Source organism: Sminthopsis crassicaudata, chromosome 3, assembly GCF_048593235.1.
Source record: "Sminthopsis crassicaudata isolate SCR6 chromosome 3, ASM4859323v1, whole genome shotgun sequence".
Lineage (NCBI taxonomy): Eukaryota > Metazoa > Chordata > Mammalia > Dasyuromorphia > Dasyuridae > Sminthopsis > Sminthopsis crassicaudata.
In genome coordinates, this window is record NC_133619.1 from 268290458 (window position 1) to 268302783 (window position 12326).

Here is a 12326-nt window from a genome sequence, read left to right on the forward strand (position 1 = left end):
TTTTTAAGAATTTTCCTCCTCTGCTACATTTTCTGGGTGTTTTACATGAACTGTTTTAAACTTTAAATCTACTTATATGGTTTAGAGAATCAGTTTTCCTAAAAGGATCACAAAAAAATATTTTCACTTATCTGAAGATTTCTGGATTGCCCCAATGTTTTGAGAAAGAAATATGAATAAATAATAACAAGGCCTAACAGTATTACCACTCAGCATGGATTTCTGCTTCGAGTTAGTCACAGAACAGTCTGCTCTGAACATTTCACACCAAAAATTAGGATATTATGGGATAGGAAAATCACATGATTTAGATGAATGAGTCACAGCTCAAATTTCTTTTCGAGATATAGAGCCATAAGTACCATTTTCAGCACCTGCAGCCAAAGGGTGAAATGAGGTCTGAATAAACAATATTAAACTAACCCCTGAATCAACTGATAGGGCAGAAGGGGGTAGGGTGTGGAAGGAAAATCCTGATGCTGGCCCATAAAAAGGTACCTTGAGAAACAGGGAAAGGGCTTCATCTGGTATTGCTGAAACAAATTATTTTAAAATGTTATACCTGAAACTTATCTCAGTCCAAACCTTTGCATTGTATATAGCATTCTAGAATGCCATTTTAGCAAATGCCTTTGTTTTGAGCTAATGGTCGCTATGGCCTGACACTGGCTAACTTTATTATTCAAAGTAAACTTAGCAGTTTAGGAGCAGCTAGGTTCTACAGAGGATAGAGTTCTAGGTCAGGAGTCAGGAAGACTATGAATTCAAGTCCAGCCTCAGACACATACTAATTCTGTGACCCTAGGCAGTTAACCCTGTTTCCCTGTATTTCTCATCTGTAAAATGAATTGTAGATGAAAATGGCAAACTACCCCACTATCTTTACCAAGAAAAATCCTAAATGAGCTACAAAGAGTTGGATAAGACTGAAAAATGATACAATAATGACAATGACAAACTCAATGAAGGAGGCTCATGGACTTATACAGTTCAAAGAGGATGGACCAACAGACTAACCTTAAATCCAAAATAGGAGTAGTCACCCTGCTATCAATCAACATATATATTTATACCTACTATGTGCTAGGCACTATACTAAGTTCTAGATATAGGAGAAGATAAGAGACAGTCTATTCTTAAGGAGTTTGTAATTTAATGGGAGAGACATAAAATGAAAAAAACTACTTGTGAATCTGTGAGTCTACAGTTGGAGGGAGAGGGTACTCTTGTAATCTTCACCCCTTTTGAGTGTTGTCTTTGTGTCTGTATCTGTCTGGGAAGTATCTGTCTCTGCTCTCCCTACTTAACTCTCCAAACTGTCCCTTAATTGGATGCAGTGTTTCCTAGTGGATAAATAGCTCTGCTGAAAGAGATAGATAGGATGGGTAAAAGAGAAAAATTTCACTTTCCAACCTTCTGGTAGAAGCATTGGGTTTTTCAAACTGTCCCCAGGTCTGGCAAGGCTTAGTTTTGTAACTAATAAGAACATAACCAATCTCTTCCTAACTAATGATCAAGCTCCCCTTGTTCTTCATTCAGAGAACATTTCCACACATTGTAAAGGGATAACCAGAACATATAGTGCCCTTGCAATTTGTTGGCATTTTTGTTATGTGACCTTTATTTTCTGTGATTACCTCAACTAGCTGAAAGAGGAGAAGAAACAAAATACTTCCTTCCAACACACTTCTTTGGGTCAAACAAATGATTCTTGCTAAATACTCTCCACTGCTGAAAGAGTAAATGTGCTATAAAAATCCAAATGTAAAAAATCATTTAAATTCTTCAATCTTTAAAAATCATTATTTCAAATTTTGTACCCCCTAAATTTTGGCTGCCTTTATCAAAGTTCCAGTCATCAGCTATGGCTCTGACAGGACATAATATCTATTTTTTAAATTTTCAGTTTTCTTCAATAAAAGTTTTTTGTTAGTCAATTTGACAATCATCACTGTTCAGAACTTTACTGCTGAGCTATATAGGTATTCTATAAATATATTTTTATTTGCTATTAATTTGATGATGTAGAAAAACACCAAGAAAACAATCTTGTAATCCATGAAAACAATCTTCAACTGTAATCCATGAGAACAATCTAAGGTTTAAAACCCAGTATCTAAAACATATGTTCAATTTCAATGATGTCAACACAGTGGGTTTATGAGTTATGTCACCTATTTTTTTTTAGACTAAGTGCTTACTATAGATCAAACCAGCAGCAGATACAGAACTTTTTTTGCAACTAAGAGGTTTGTTTTTTTTTTAAGTCAATAATTCTTGAAGGAGTACAGTACATTTTCCCAAGACATTTAGTGAAGCTATCTTGCCTTTTTGTTTGATTTTGAGGGCCACGGTTTTCTTGCCAAATAGGCATATCTTGGCTTGCTTTGCCAGGGTTACTGCCACGTGGGAACATTAAGTTGGTATTAAATATTCAAAGCAAAGAACCACTGACCTAAGTTCTCTCGTTTAACAATGACATATTCTCTATAAGTAAATAAGATACCTAAGTCTTGACTTTCAGTACACAAGAAATGTTTTTCAGCAAGTCCTCTGAAATGCATTATATCCCATTGCAGCCAGACGTGGCTGCTAGGGACATCAACCATGCATGCCTATTATAAAGCCTTATTTACCATAGCTTTAACTCAGTGGCTAAGTTAGGAGCTCCAGGAACTGAAAGATCCAAAAGTGGGCACAAGCCTGGTACAATCATACAATGCTGTTCTCTGCAAACACAACATTGATAATAACGTTGTTTCTACAACCAACCTTTGGAATCCTTTTCTTTCGACAAACATGCTGCACCTGCATACAAGAAATGCTCTGACAGTACAATGGAGACTTGACCAGAATCCCCCACCATTAAATGTTTAATCACTCAATTTAAAGGAAGATAGAGGGATAGGACAAGATCGAGAGTTGTTGCTCCTTAATAATAAAATTATTTCCAAACTTTTTCCCTCCCTCTCCTACATACAAAGATCACACCGTGGATCGATGTTTTAATAGATACCTGACTCCCCCATCCCCCTCTTCTTGACTTTCCCAGTAATGAACTGTAACCGTGAACTTCCTAAAATGGGTTTGTCTCTCCCGCCGTTTGCTTCGCTCTCAGTCCAATCTCCAGTTCAGACTATCTATTCTCTAAGGCAAGTGAGTACGTTCAGATACTGGGTGGGAGAACCGGTAAAACCCAGGATCTTTATCAACAAAGGCAAACTTTCTGGACCAGAATTTGTATATTTAATTGCGTAACAGCAAGAATCACCAAATTTACTTTAGCGTTTCCCAGCTCAGAGCTGAGGAAGGACACGTCTCCAGAGGGCTAGAAATTTCTTATTCCTTAACCTCACCTTCCTAAGGGAATTCTACCTCTCCTTTCTGATAGCCTCCTAAAGGAAGGGCTAGGACAGGAGGAGGTATCAGTCTTGAAAACCTTCAATCCAACCACCCAGAAACCATCCAGCCATACCCATTCTGGCGGTGGCCACCACCGCTGCGGCCACCACTGCTGTCTCTCCTGGCCCACCTGTGGCTCTCGGAGGGGAGGCAGGTGAACAGAGAATGACGGCGGGCGCCTCTTACCGGAGAAGTCAGTGAGGGCTGCGATCTCTTTGGTGCACACCAAGAAGGTACAGTAGAAGAGGCGAAATAGTAGCACAGGCTCTACCTGTCTCCGGAGGCTGGGATGCTGCGTTAGCTGCCCCCGATCCCGCTGAAACATGGTGCGGGGCTAGAGGAGAATAGGGACCGGGGCGCTGGGAGGGAGGGCGCGCCCGGACGGGGGGTAGGTGGGTAGAAGACAGAGTCACATGGCGGAGATGGGTCAGATGCCAGCTGCTCTCCTCCCACTATTTTCCCTGCTTGCTCCCCGCCGAGGGCTAGGGAACTCTCTTCTCCCTTTAAATCCCGGCTAAGGTCTCATCCGAAGAGAGGGGAAAGAACACCAGGGCGGAGCGAGGAGCCCAGGGAAAGATCCACGTAGTTTCCCCCAGAGGAAATTCCAGCTATTTGCTGCCGCAGTAGAGGAAACCAAGGGCGTGGGGGGTATAGGAAGGTGGAGAAGAAGACGAGTTTGAAGAGGCAAGGGGTAGAGGAGACGAAGAAAAGGAGAGGGAGGGAAAAAGAAAAAAAAGAAAAAAGGAAATAACTCTTTTACTGTGCGACTGTTGAGAAACCAGCTTTTCCCCAAGCCGCCAGAAGAGGCAAACTCCTAGCAGGCTGCCCCAGCTCTGGGTGGGCTGGGCAGCTTGAGCGCCTATAGTACCCTGGGTACCCCAGCTGGGGTGTCTCCGCCCCTAGAACATTCGGCTTGCTCCCCATCCCCCTTCCCTTTGGAAGCATCGGAAAACCGGCCATACATTTGCCTTCCTTCACTTCCCTAGAGAAATGCGCCTTCTTTTTTTCCAGGGCATGGGCAGCAGTGACGCACTTATCTGCAAGTCCGCCGGACCCACGTAAATTGAAGTAAATCGAAGACCGGGGATTCAGGAGCATGCTCGCCAGTCCTTGGGTGCTGGAGACTGGGGACTGTTAGGGTTCCTATGCTGTGAACCGCCCTAAAACTAAACGCAGGGACTTGACGCACTGTTCGAGAGTTCTATTTGCTAAAAAGCAGTGGACACTGTTTCCTCTGAGAAAGGACTCTAATAATGCTAACGAGCTTTTAAAAGACTTTCGTTTTAAATGGGCCACTTCTTACACGTTGTCAAATAACGTGTTCATTCTATGCGTCTACATACACACACACACCTGTGCATTAGCCACAGTATCAGTAAATTCAGTCTATGGAAACGGCAGTATCTTATTGTCGGGTAATTTACAGTTGCAAATAGGGGGAAGAGAGGTGTATTGTGGCCTCGGTCATCTAGACTCCAGCCTTCGGTGCACAACTAGCTCTACTGGGACCTATGTATAGGCCGGTGAGAAGGGAATTGAGGCATTTAGTGCTCTGTGAGAAAAGCCGCCAAGTTTGTAAGGTGTTTAGTGGAGCAGTCCCAAGGCTGCTGCTGCTGCTACGGCTTTTTTTTTTTTTTTTTTTTTCCTGCTTCACCAAGTTCCCAGTAATGAGAACTTGGCTAAAATGAAAAGGTCCAAGCTCAGGAGGGAGGAATGTGTGGCTGGGGATGAGTTAGTTGCAGTCTCACTGATTCAAGTAACTGGCGGGTCAGAGGGAATAGAGGTGGGGAGGAGTAGGAGGGAGGAAAGGAGAGAGTTTCAAAACTCATTGAGGCCTTGTTTTCCAGACCAGTAGTCTCCTGTTGTTTTCTCTGTTTATGCTGGTGTGCAGCCCAGAAGAGATGGAGGGTTCAGTCACATACAACATATTGTTAGTGGTTATTTCTTGTTGAAATTGTAATTCCCATGTTTCTTACTACATTCCTCCTCCTATCCAACCCACCCCCAGCACACTCCAATTGAGAGCAGACTAAATGAAAAGACAATATTATTTCACTCAATAGTTTTTATCCCCCCCCCTTTTTTTTTTAATCCTTTAAGGATTTTAGAGTTGTTAATCAACAAAAATCCTTGGTGCTTCCTTTCTCCTCATTCCACTAACTTGCTTATTCTTTATGTAGTAATTGATTTGTAAGTTTAAATGAATAAGCAATATCTCCTGTCCTCTCCTTCTCTGGGCCTATTTCTTGGTCTTAAATAAGGTAAACACTACTTCAATGCTTTCCAAAGCCGAATCTTATGATATTGTGATCATATTAGTTGAAAATCCTCAAATTATGGATGTGCCCCTTGACTCAGAAACTCTCACATGGCAGAGACAGCACAACACTTCTCATTTCTCTGAGTTGTTGTCTTTATAACTTCACAACTTGACACTATCTAGGGTTCTGTCAACAACTTCTCTTGAGAACACACAGTTCACAAAGCTTAAAGAATGAACATATTTTACTTACAGCTCATCCAGGCTTAAGCAGAGTTGATAGGAAATAATGATCGTTAACTATGAACAACAGTCACAAATCAAGTACTGGATCAACTCCCAGCTGGGGCTGCTTCTATTGTGACTCCTCAGTATATGCCTGCTGGATTTTTGCAATCAATTTCACTGAGGGTTCCTCTTCAAAAGGCTTTAAATAATCTGATTTGTGTAATTCATCACTGTACTTGAAATTTTCTGTAGCTTTGGATGGCACTCATTCAGTGAATAAGCATTTATTAAGCACCTACTATATACTGTATTAAGTACTAAAGATATGAAAAAAAAAAAAAGCAAACAACAGCAATGACAAACAACAACCAACACAAATAACCCAACCACCAGTCCTCTTTCTCAAGGAACTCAGTCTTAAAAAGAAGAAAACATACAAACAACTTTGTGCAAACAATAGGAAATGTGCAAACAATACATTGGGGAAAGTTTCAGAGGGAAGGCATTAAGAATTAAGGAGGACTGGAATAGACTTCTTGCAGAAGGTAGGACTTTAGCTGAAATTTAGAGGAAACTGAGAATTGGGGATAAGGAAGAGAGGGTTCCAGCCAAGGAAAACCCTCCAAGAAAAGGTTTGTGAAGGGAGGGGAGAAGAATAAAGATGGTAGATTAGGGGCAACCCAGATGGAATCTCAATATTCCCTTTCAAATAATTTTAAGATAATGCCTCAAATCAAATTTTGAAGTGGCAGGGTCAACAAAGGTCAGGGTGAAACATTTCTTAAGAAAACTTAAGTCAATAGGAGAAGTATGTGACAAAGAGGTGGAGGCCTGAGTCTATACATGCAGTGGTAGCAACAGTGGCCCTAGCAGCAGCAGATTCTGGAATTCTTAGCCCAAAGACATTCTGGGTCACAATTCTGGGGCAGAGAGCAGCACTGGGTAGGGGCATCTAGTCACAAGGAGGCAGGCAAAGAGAAGGCTGGCACTTGTGGCCACAGTGTTCTAAGGACCATTCCTAGGTAAGATCACAGTACAGACAAGGAAAGGAGTGACATTTCTCTACAGATAACACCACCTTGGACACACTTCTCATTATATGGTCAAAGTATTTAAGCTTCAGCTTCAATATTTGATCTGGTGAATAGCCTGAATTAATTTTTTTTAAGTTTTAACTGATTTTACTTCCTTATTTTCTAAGGGAAAATAAGCAACACAATTCAAAAGGCTTCATTTAAAACTACTCTGAATTCAATAAAACATCTATAAAATATTCTACAGAAGAAAAAAAAAGCATTTATATGAGCAAAATTTTCCCTCAGACAAAATCCTTCCTCCTTAAATTTAAGCTTTAGGTTCTTATTTAATTCTCAGTAGAAATGGAAAGAAACTGGTAATCAGTTTCTATACAGTCTTTTCTATACATAAAGACATTTATTCAATAACTCTTCAACCTTTTTTTCTCCACAATAAATCACACTAATTCCATTAACTTTTCTTATAGGACATACTTATTAACTTTTTTATCATTATAGTTATCTCTGAACTATTTTCTGGCTCATTTTCTGAACACATTAATCAAGACACCATAAAGGTCAACAATGAGCCAACATTATCTCCTTCCCCTATAACCTTCCTACTAAAGCTTCTTATTGGAACTCCTGGTGTCTTGCACAGTGTCACGGCCCAAAATTCAACAGTAGATAACAATAGTCTTAATTGTAGGCCTTCTAGCAACTAGTTTTTCTTGAGCATCAAATACCCATCCAAAACTGAATTTTTCCCATTAGTTTGGACTTTGTGGAAGTATGTCCAATAGTTAGAAAGATGCCATACTTTGTGATTTCTGAATAGCTCTCCTTTCCCAAGCTTTAACCTTAATTCTGCACTTAATAATTACAAAACTTTGGGCATATCACTTAACTAAAATGGACTTCAATTTCCTCATCTGTAAAGTCAGGTGTTTAAACTAATTAGCCTCTAAGATTCTTTCCAATTCTAAATTTATGACCCTGTAATCTGCTAATCCTTTCCCATTTTTCTCTAGTAGAAGGTAAGCTTCTTAAAGCAGTGACTATCTTGCTTTTGTATCTTTATCCTTAACAACTCTCCTAGCATCCAGCACATATTAGATGCTTGGCACTTAATAAATGTTTATTCATTGATTCTGGTATTGAATTTGAAAAAAATTATTGCTTTGATTTTTCACATCTTGAAGGGAAGCCATATAATTATAGCCCTTGGATGAAATGAATATTTGCATAAAACTCTCCCTATTGATAGAAATTGCTTATTCAAGCTCCTATTCACATGGCATTGGATTAAAGGAGAGATACTGGTTTTCTGGCTTTCAATTTTTAGAAAGTAAGCACAATGTGCCAGATTCTCTTCAGGTATCAGGAGAGGGGAAAATTACCAGAAGAAGTCAACTGGGCTTCTCTATGTGTTGGCTTTTCAAGAATCTTTCTCTGGTTGGCTAAGATGACAGGAACAAATAATGATGAATGTTGGAGGGGATGTGAGAAAACTGGGACACTGATACATTGTTGGTGGAGTTGTGAAAGAATCCAGCCATTCTATGGTTGGGTAAATTGTGGTATATGAAGGTTATGGAATATTATTGCTCGGTAAGAAATGACCAGCAGGAGGAATATAGAGAGGCCTGGAGAGACTTAAATCAACTGATGCTGAGTGAAATGAGCAGAACCAGAAGATCACTGTACACTTCAACAACAATACTGTATGGGGATGTATTCTGATGGAAGTGGAAATCTTCAACATAAAGAAGATCCAACTCACTTCCAGTTGATCAATGATGGACAGGGGTAGCTGCACCCAGAGAAGAAACACTGGGAGGGGAATGAAAATTGTTAGCACTAATATCTGTCTGCCCAGGTTGCATGTACCTTCGGATTCTAATGTTTATTGTGCAACAAGAAAATGATATTCGCACACATGTATTGTACCTAGACTATATGGTAACACATGTAAAATGTATGGTATTGCCTGTCGTCGGGGGGAGGGAATAGAGGGAGGGGGGGTAATTTGGAAAAATGAATACAAGGGATAATATTATAATATATATATATATATATATATAATAAAAAATAAAAATAAAAAAAAAAAAAAAAAAAAAAAAAAAAAAAAGAATCCAGCCATTCTGGAGAGCAATTTGGAACTATGCCCAAAAAGTTGTCAAACTGTGCATACCCTTTGACCCAGCATTGCTGTTATTGGGATTATATCCCAAAGAAATACTAAAGAGTGGAAAGGGACCTGTATGTGACAAAATGTTTGTGGCAGCTCTTTTTGTTGTAGCTAGAAACTGGAAGTTGAATGGATGTCCATCAATTGGAGAATGGTTGGGTAAATTGTGGTATATGAAGGTTATGGAATATTATTGCTCTGTAAGAAATGACCAGCAGGAGGAATACAGAGAGGCCTGGAGAGACTTAAATCAACTGTTGCTGAGTGAAATGAGCAGAACCAGAAGATCACTATACACTTCAACAACAATACTGTATGAGGATGTATTCTGATGGAAGTGGAAATCTTCAACATAAAGAAGATCCAACTCACTTCCAGTTGATCAATGATGGACAGAAATAACTACACCCAGAGAAGGAACACTGGGAAGTGAATGTAAACTGTTAGCACTACTGTCTATCTACCCAGGTTACTTATACCTTCGGAATCCAATACTTAATGTGCAACAAGAAAATGGTATTTACACACATATATTGGATCTAGGTTATATTGTAACATATATAAAATGTATGGGATTTCCTGTCATCAAGGGGAGGGGATAATTTGGAAAAATGAATAAAAAAAAAAAAAAAAAAGAATCTTTCTCTGGCAGAATGACTTTTCTTTCATAGCTAGAAGCCAAAAGACCAAGATTCTGCCTTCAATTTTTTTACCCCTATCAGCAGAAGCATTGCTTGCCTGATTTCAACACCACAGGAACAAAATACCCCTGGTGTCTGGTCTCTCTCCCCCACTTTTCCTGCCTCCTTTTTTTTAAGCGTCTTATTTTCAAAACACATGCATAGTTTTCAACATTCACCCCTGCAAAACCTTGTATTCCAAAATTTTTTCTCCCTTCCCCCTCACCCTCTCCCCTAATCACCTGCCTCCTTTTTTTTGTATCATTTCCTCTTTTAGATTGTAAACTCTTTTAGGGCAGGGATTGTTTTTCTTTTTATTAATTGTATCCCCAGCACTTAGCACAATACCTAACATGTAGTAGGAGTTTAATAAGTGTTCATAGCATTGGAATCATTGATTTGTTCTCTTTTTCCTGGTTCAAGTAGGGAAAACAAACTATAAGCTTCTGAATGAGGAGAGAGAACTTCACCTGAGCTGGCATGTGGCCTGTGAATCTGGGTCTCTGTTCTTTGCCTCTTTCCGTTTTTTCTTCCTTACTCTTAAATGAAAGAATATCCAACTAAGCTATGATTTATCAAGCTTTAAAAGGATAGTAGAACATGTGCAAAAATGTTTGTGGCAGCCCTTTTTGTAGTGGCAAGAAACTGGAAACTGAGTGAATGCTCATTAGTTGGAGGATGGCTGAATAAGTTATGGTATATGAATATTATGGAATATTATTGTTCTATAAGAAACAATCAAGAGGACGATTTCAGAGAAGTCTGGAAAGACTTACATGAACTGATGCTAAGTGAAATGAGCAGAATCAGGAGATCACTGTACATGGCAACAGCAATATTATTTGACAATCAGTTCTGATGGACTTGGCTCTTTCCAAACATGAGATGATTGGGGCTAGTTCCAACCATCTTGTGATGAAGAGAGCCATCTACACCCAGAGAGAGGACTATGGGAACTGAGTGTGGATCACAATATAACATTATCATTCTTTTTGCTGTTGTTCACTTGCATTTTGTTTTTTTATTCATTTTCTTTCCTTTTTGATCTGATTTTTCTTATGTAGCAAGATAAGTTTATAAATATGTATACATATAATAGAACTAAAATATATTTTAACATGTATAATGTATATTGGATTGAGTGCCACCTAGGGGAGGGAGAAGGAAGGGACAGTTTGGAACACAAGACTAGGCAAGAGTCAATGTTGAAAAATTATCTGTGTATATGTTTTGAAAATAAAAAGCTTTAATATATAGATGATAGGATAGGATAGGATAGGATAGGATAGAATAGGATAGGATAGGATAGGATAGCATAGGATAGCATAGGATAGGATAGGATAGCATAGGATAGCATAGGATAGGATAGGAGAGTGAACCACCAGAGATGTGGGAACTAAAGTCCATGCCAGATTTTGTAAACAGCCAAGCAAACAAGCAAAATCCTGGCATAACAGTAGACTAAAGTCAGCCAAGAAGGAGCAATAGCACTAGTTGTCCTGTCTTGAGAAAATTATGCATCTTAATAGGGGAAGCTACTTAGTAGAAAACTGCTTTAAGTTTAAACCCACCTTCTCCAAAGGCTACAATGGCATAGGGAAGAGTGGGCCCCTGAGTGTGAGGCTAGGAATGTTTGTATTTCTATTTTCACTTATCTTTTTGGCAAACATTCTTTTGTAAAAACTATTAATATTGTTTAAATGGCACTTGAGGTACTGATTACTGGAAGGTAAGAGAGATACCATGGCTGGCAATTGATATTGAGATAGGGGCTTGAGTTGATGACAAAAAGTTACTCATGACCCCTTGAGATCTCTGAAGGGGAGATATGCCCTTGCTTGGGAATCCTGCTGCTCAATAATAATAAAAATTGGGATAAGGAAACTAGTGTCTTTAAAGGCTATGAACAGTCATTTTAAACAAGTCTTCTTGTCATCATTCTTCTTAGATATTTATCATAAACAAGTTCAAGGAGTTCCTTAATCCTCTAAGATTCTCCAACTTCATATTATCTATCACTTCATTTGCTAAACTAAAGCTTAATTCTGGTGGCAACTCCAAAAAAAAGATATCAAATCCACTGTATTTGCCATAACCATTGCAATCAGGTTGCAACTGTTAACTGCTGAGAAAGACTAAGGAGATTGTAGCAGCTCTAGGGAGATATAAACTACCATTTGTTAGCCTAAAAAAAAAAAACCCAAAACCTTTGAACTCCAGGGAACAGTACACATTGTTCCACAAAGCTAAAAAGGCTTAGTTTTTAAAAAGTAATAAATGGTGAGGGTTTTTTTTTTTTTTTAATAAGGCAGGCATTGCCCAATCACATCAATCTCAGGCATCTTTTCCTGTGAGAGTGGTAAAAGTAGGGCTGCATTAACATTATCTAGTCAGACCAGAGGAAAAAAAGTTATTGAATTTGAGGAAAGGATGATCAATAATCATGAGAGCTTGTCTTTATGTGCTTAGCAGTAAACTAATTCCTGTAGTAGTATGCCATTAAATGCTTCCTGGAGACCTTTAAAAAAAAAAATCTTCCCGATTCTAAA

General features: G+C 39.0%; 1 protein-coding gene across 9 annotated transcripts in view; it reads right to left on the reverse strand.

Annotated features, from left to right (window-relative positions):
* Positions 1 to 4459, reverse strand: part of EVA1C (eva-1 homolog C) — an 83043-nt gene extending 78584 nt beyond the window's left edge. Inside the window, exon 1 of one of the 9 annotated variants that reach the window (XM_074300778.1) lies at positions 4436 to 4459. Coding sequence is in view for 6 of the 9 variants with exons in the window: in XM_074300779.1 (XP_074156880.1) it covers positions 3589 to 3727 (139 nt within the window). In the remaining 3 variants the exon portion in view is untranslated. Of the gene's footprint in view, positions 1 to 3475; positions 4284 to 4364; positions 4389 to 4435 lie in introns of those variants that run through there. The other 8 variants (XM_074300770.1, XM_074300779.1, XM_074300769.1 and 5 more) reach the window with 8 other exon arrangements.
* Positions 4460 to 12326: the final 7867 nt, after the last annotated feature.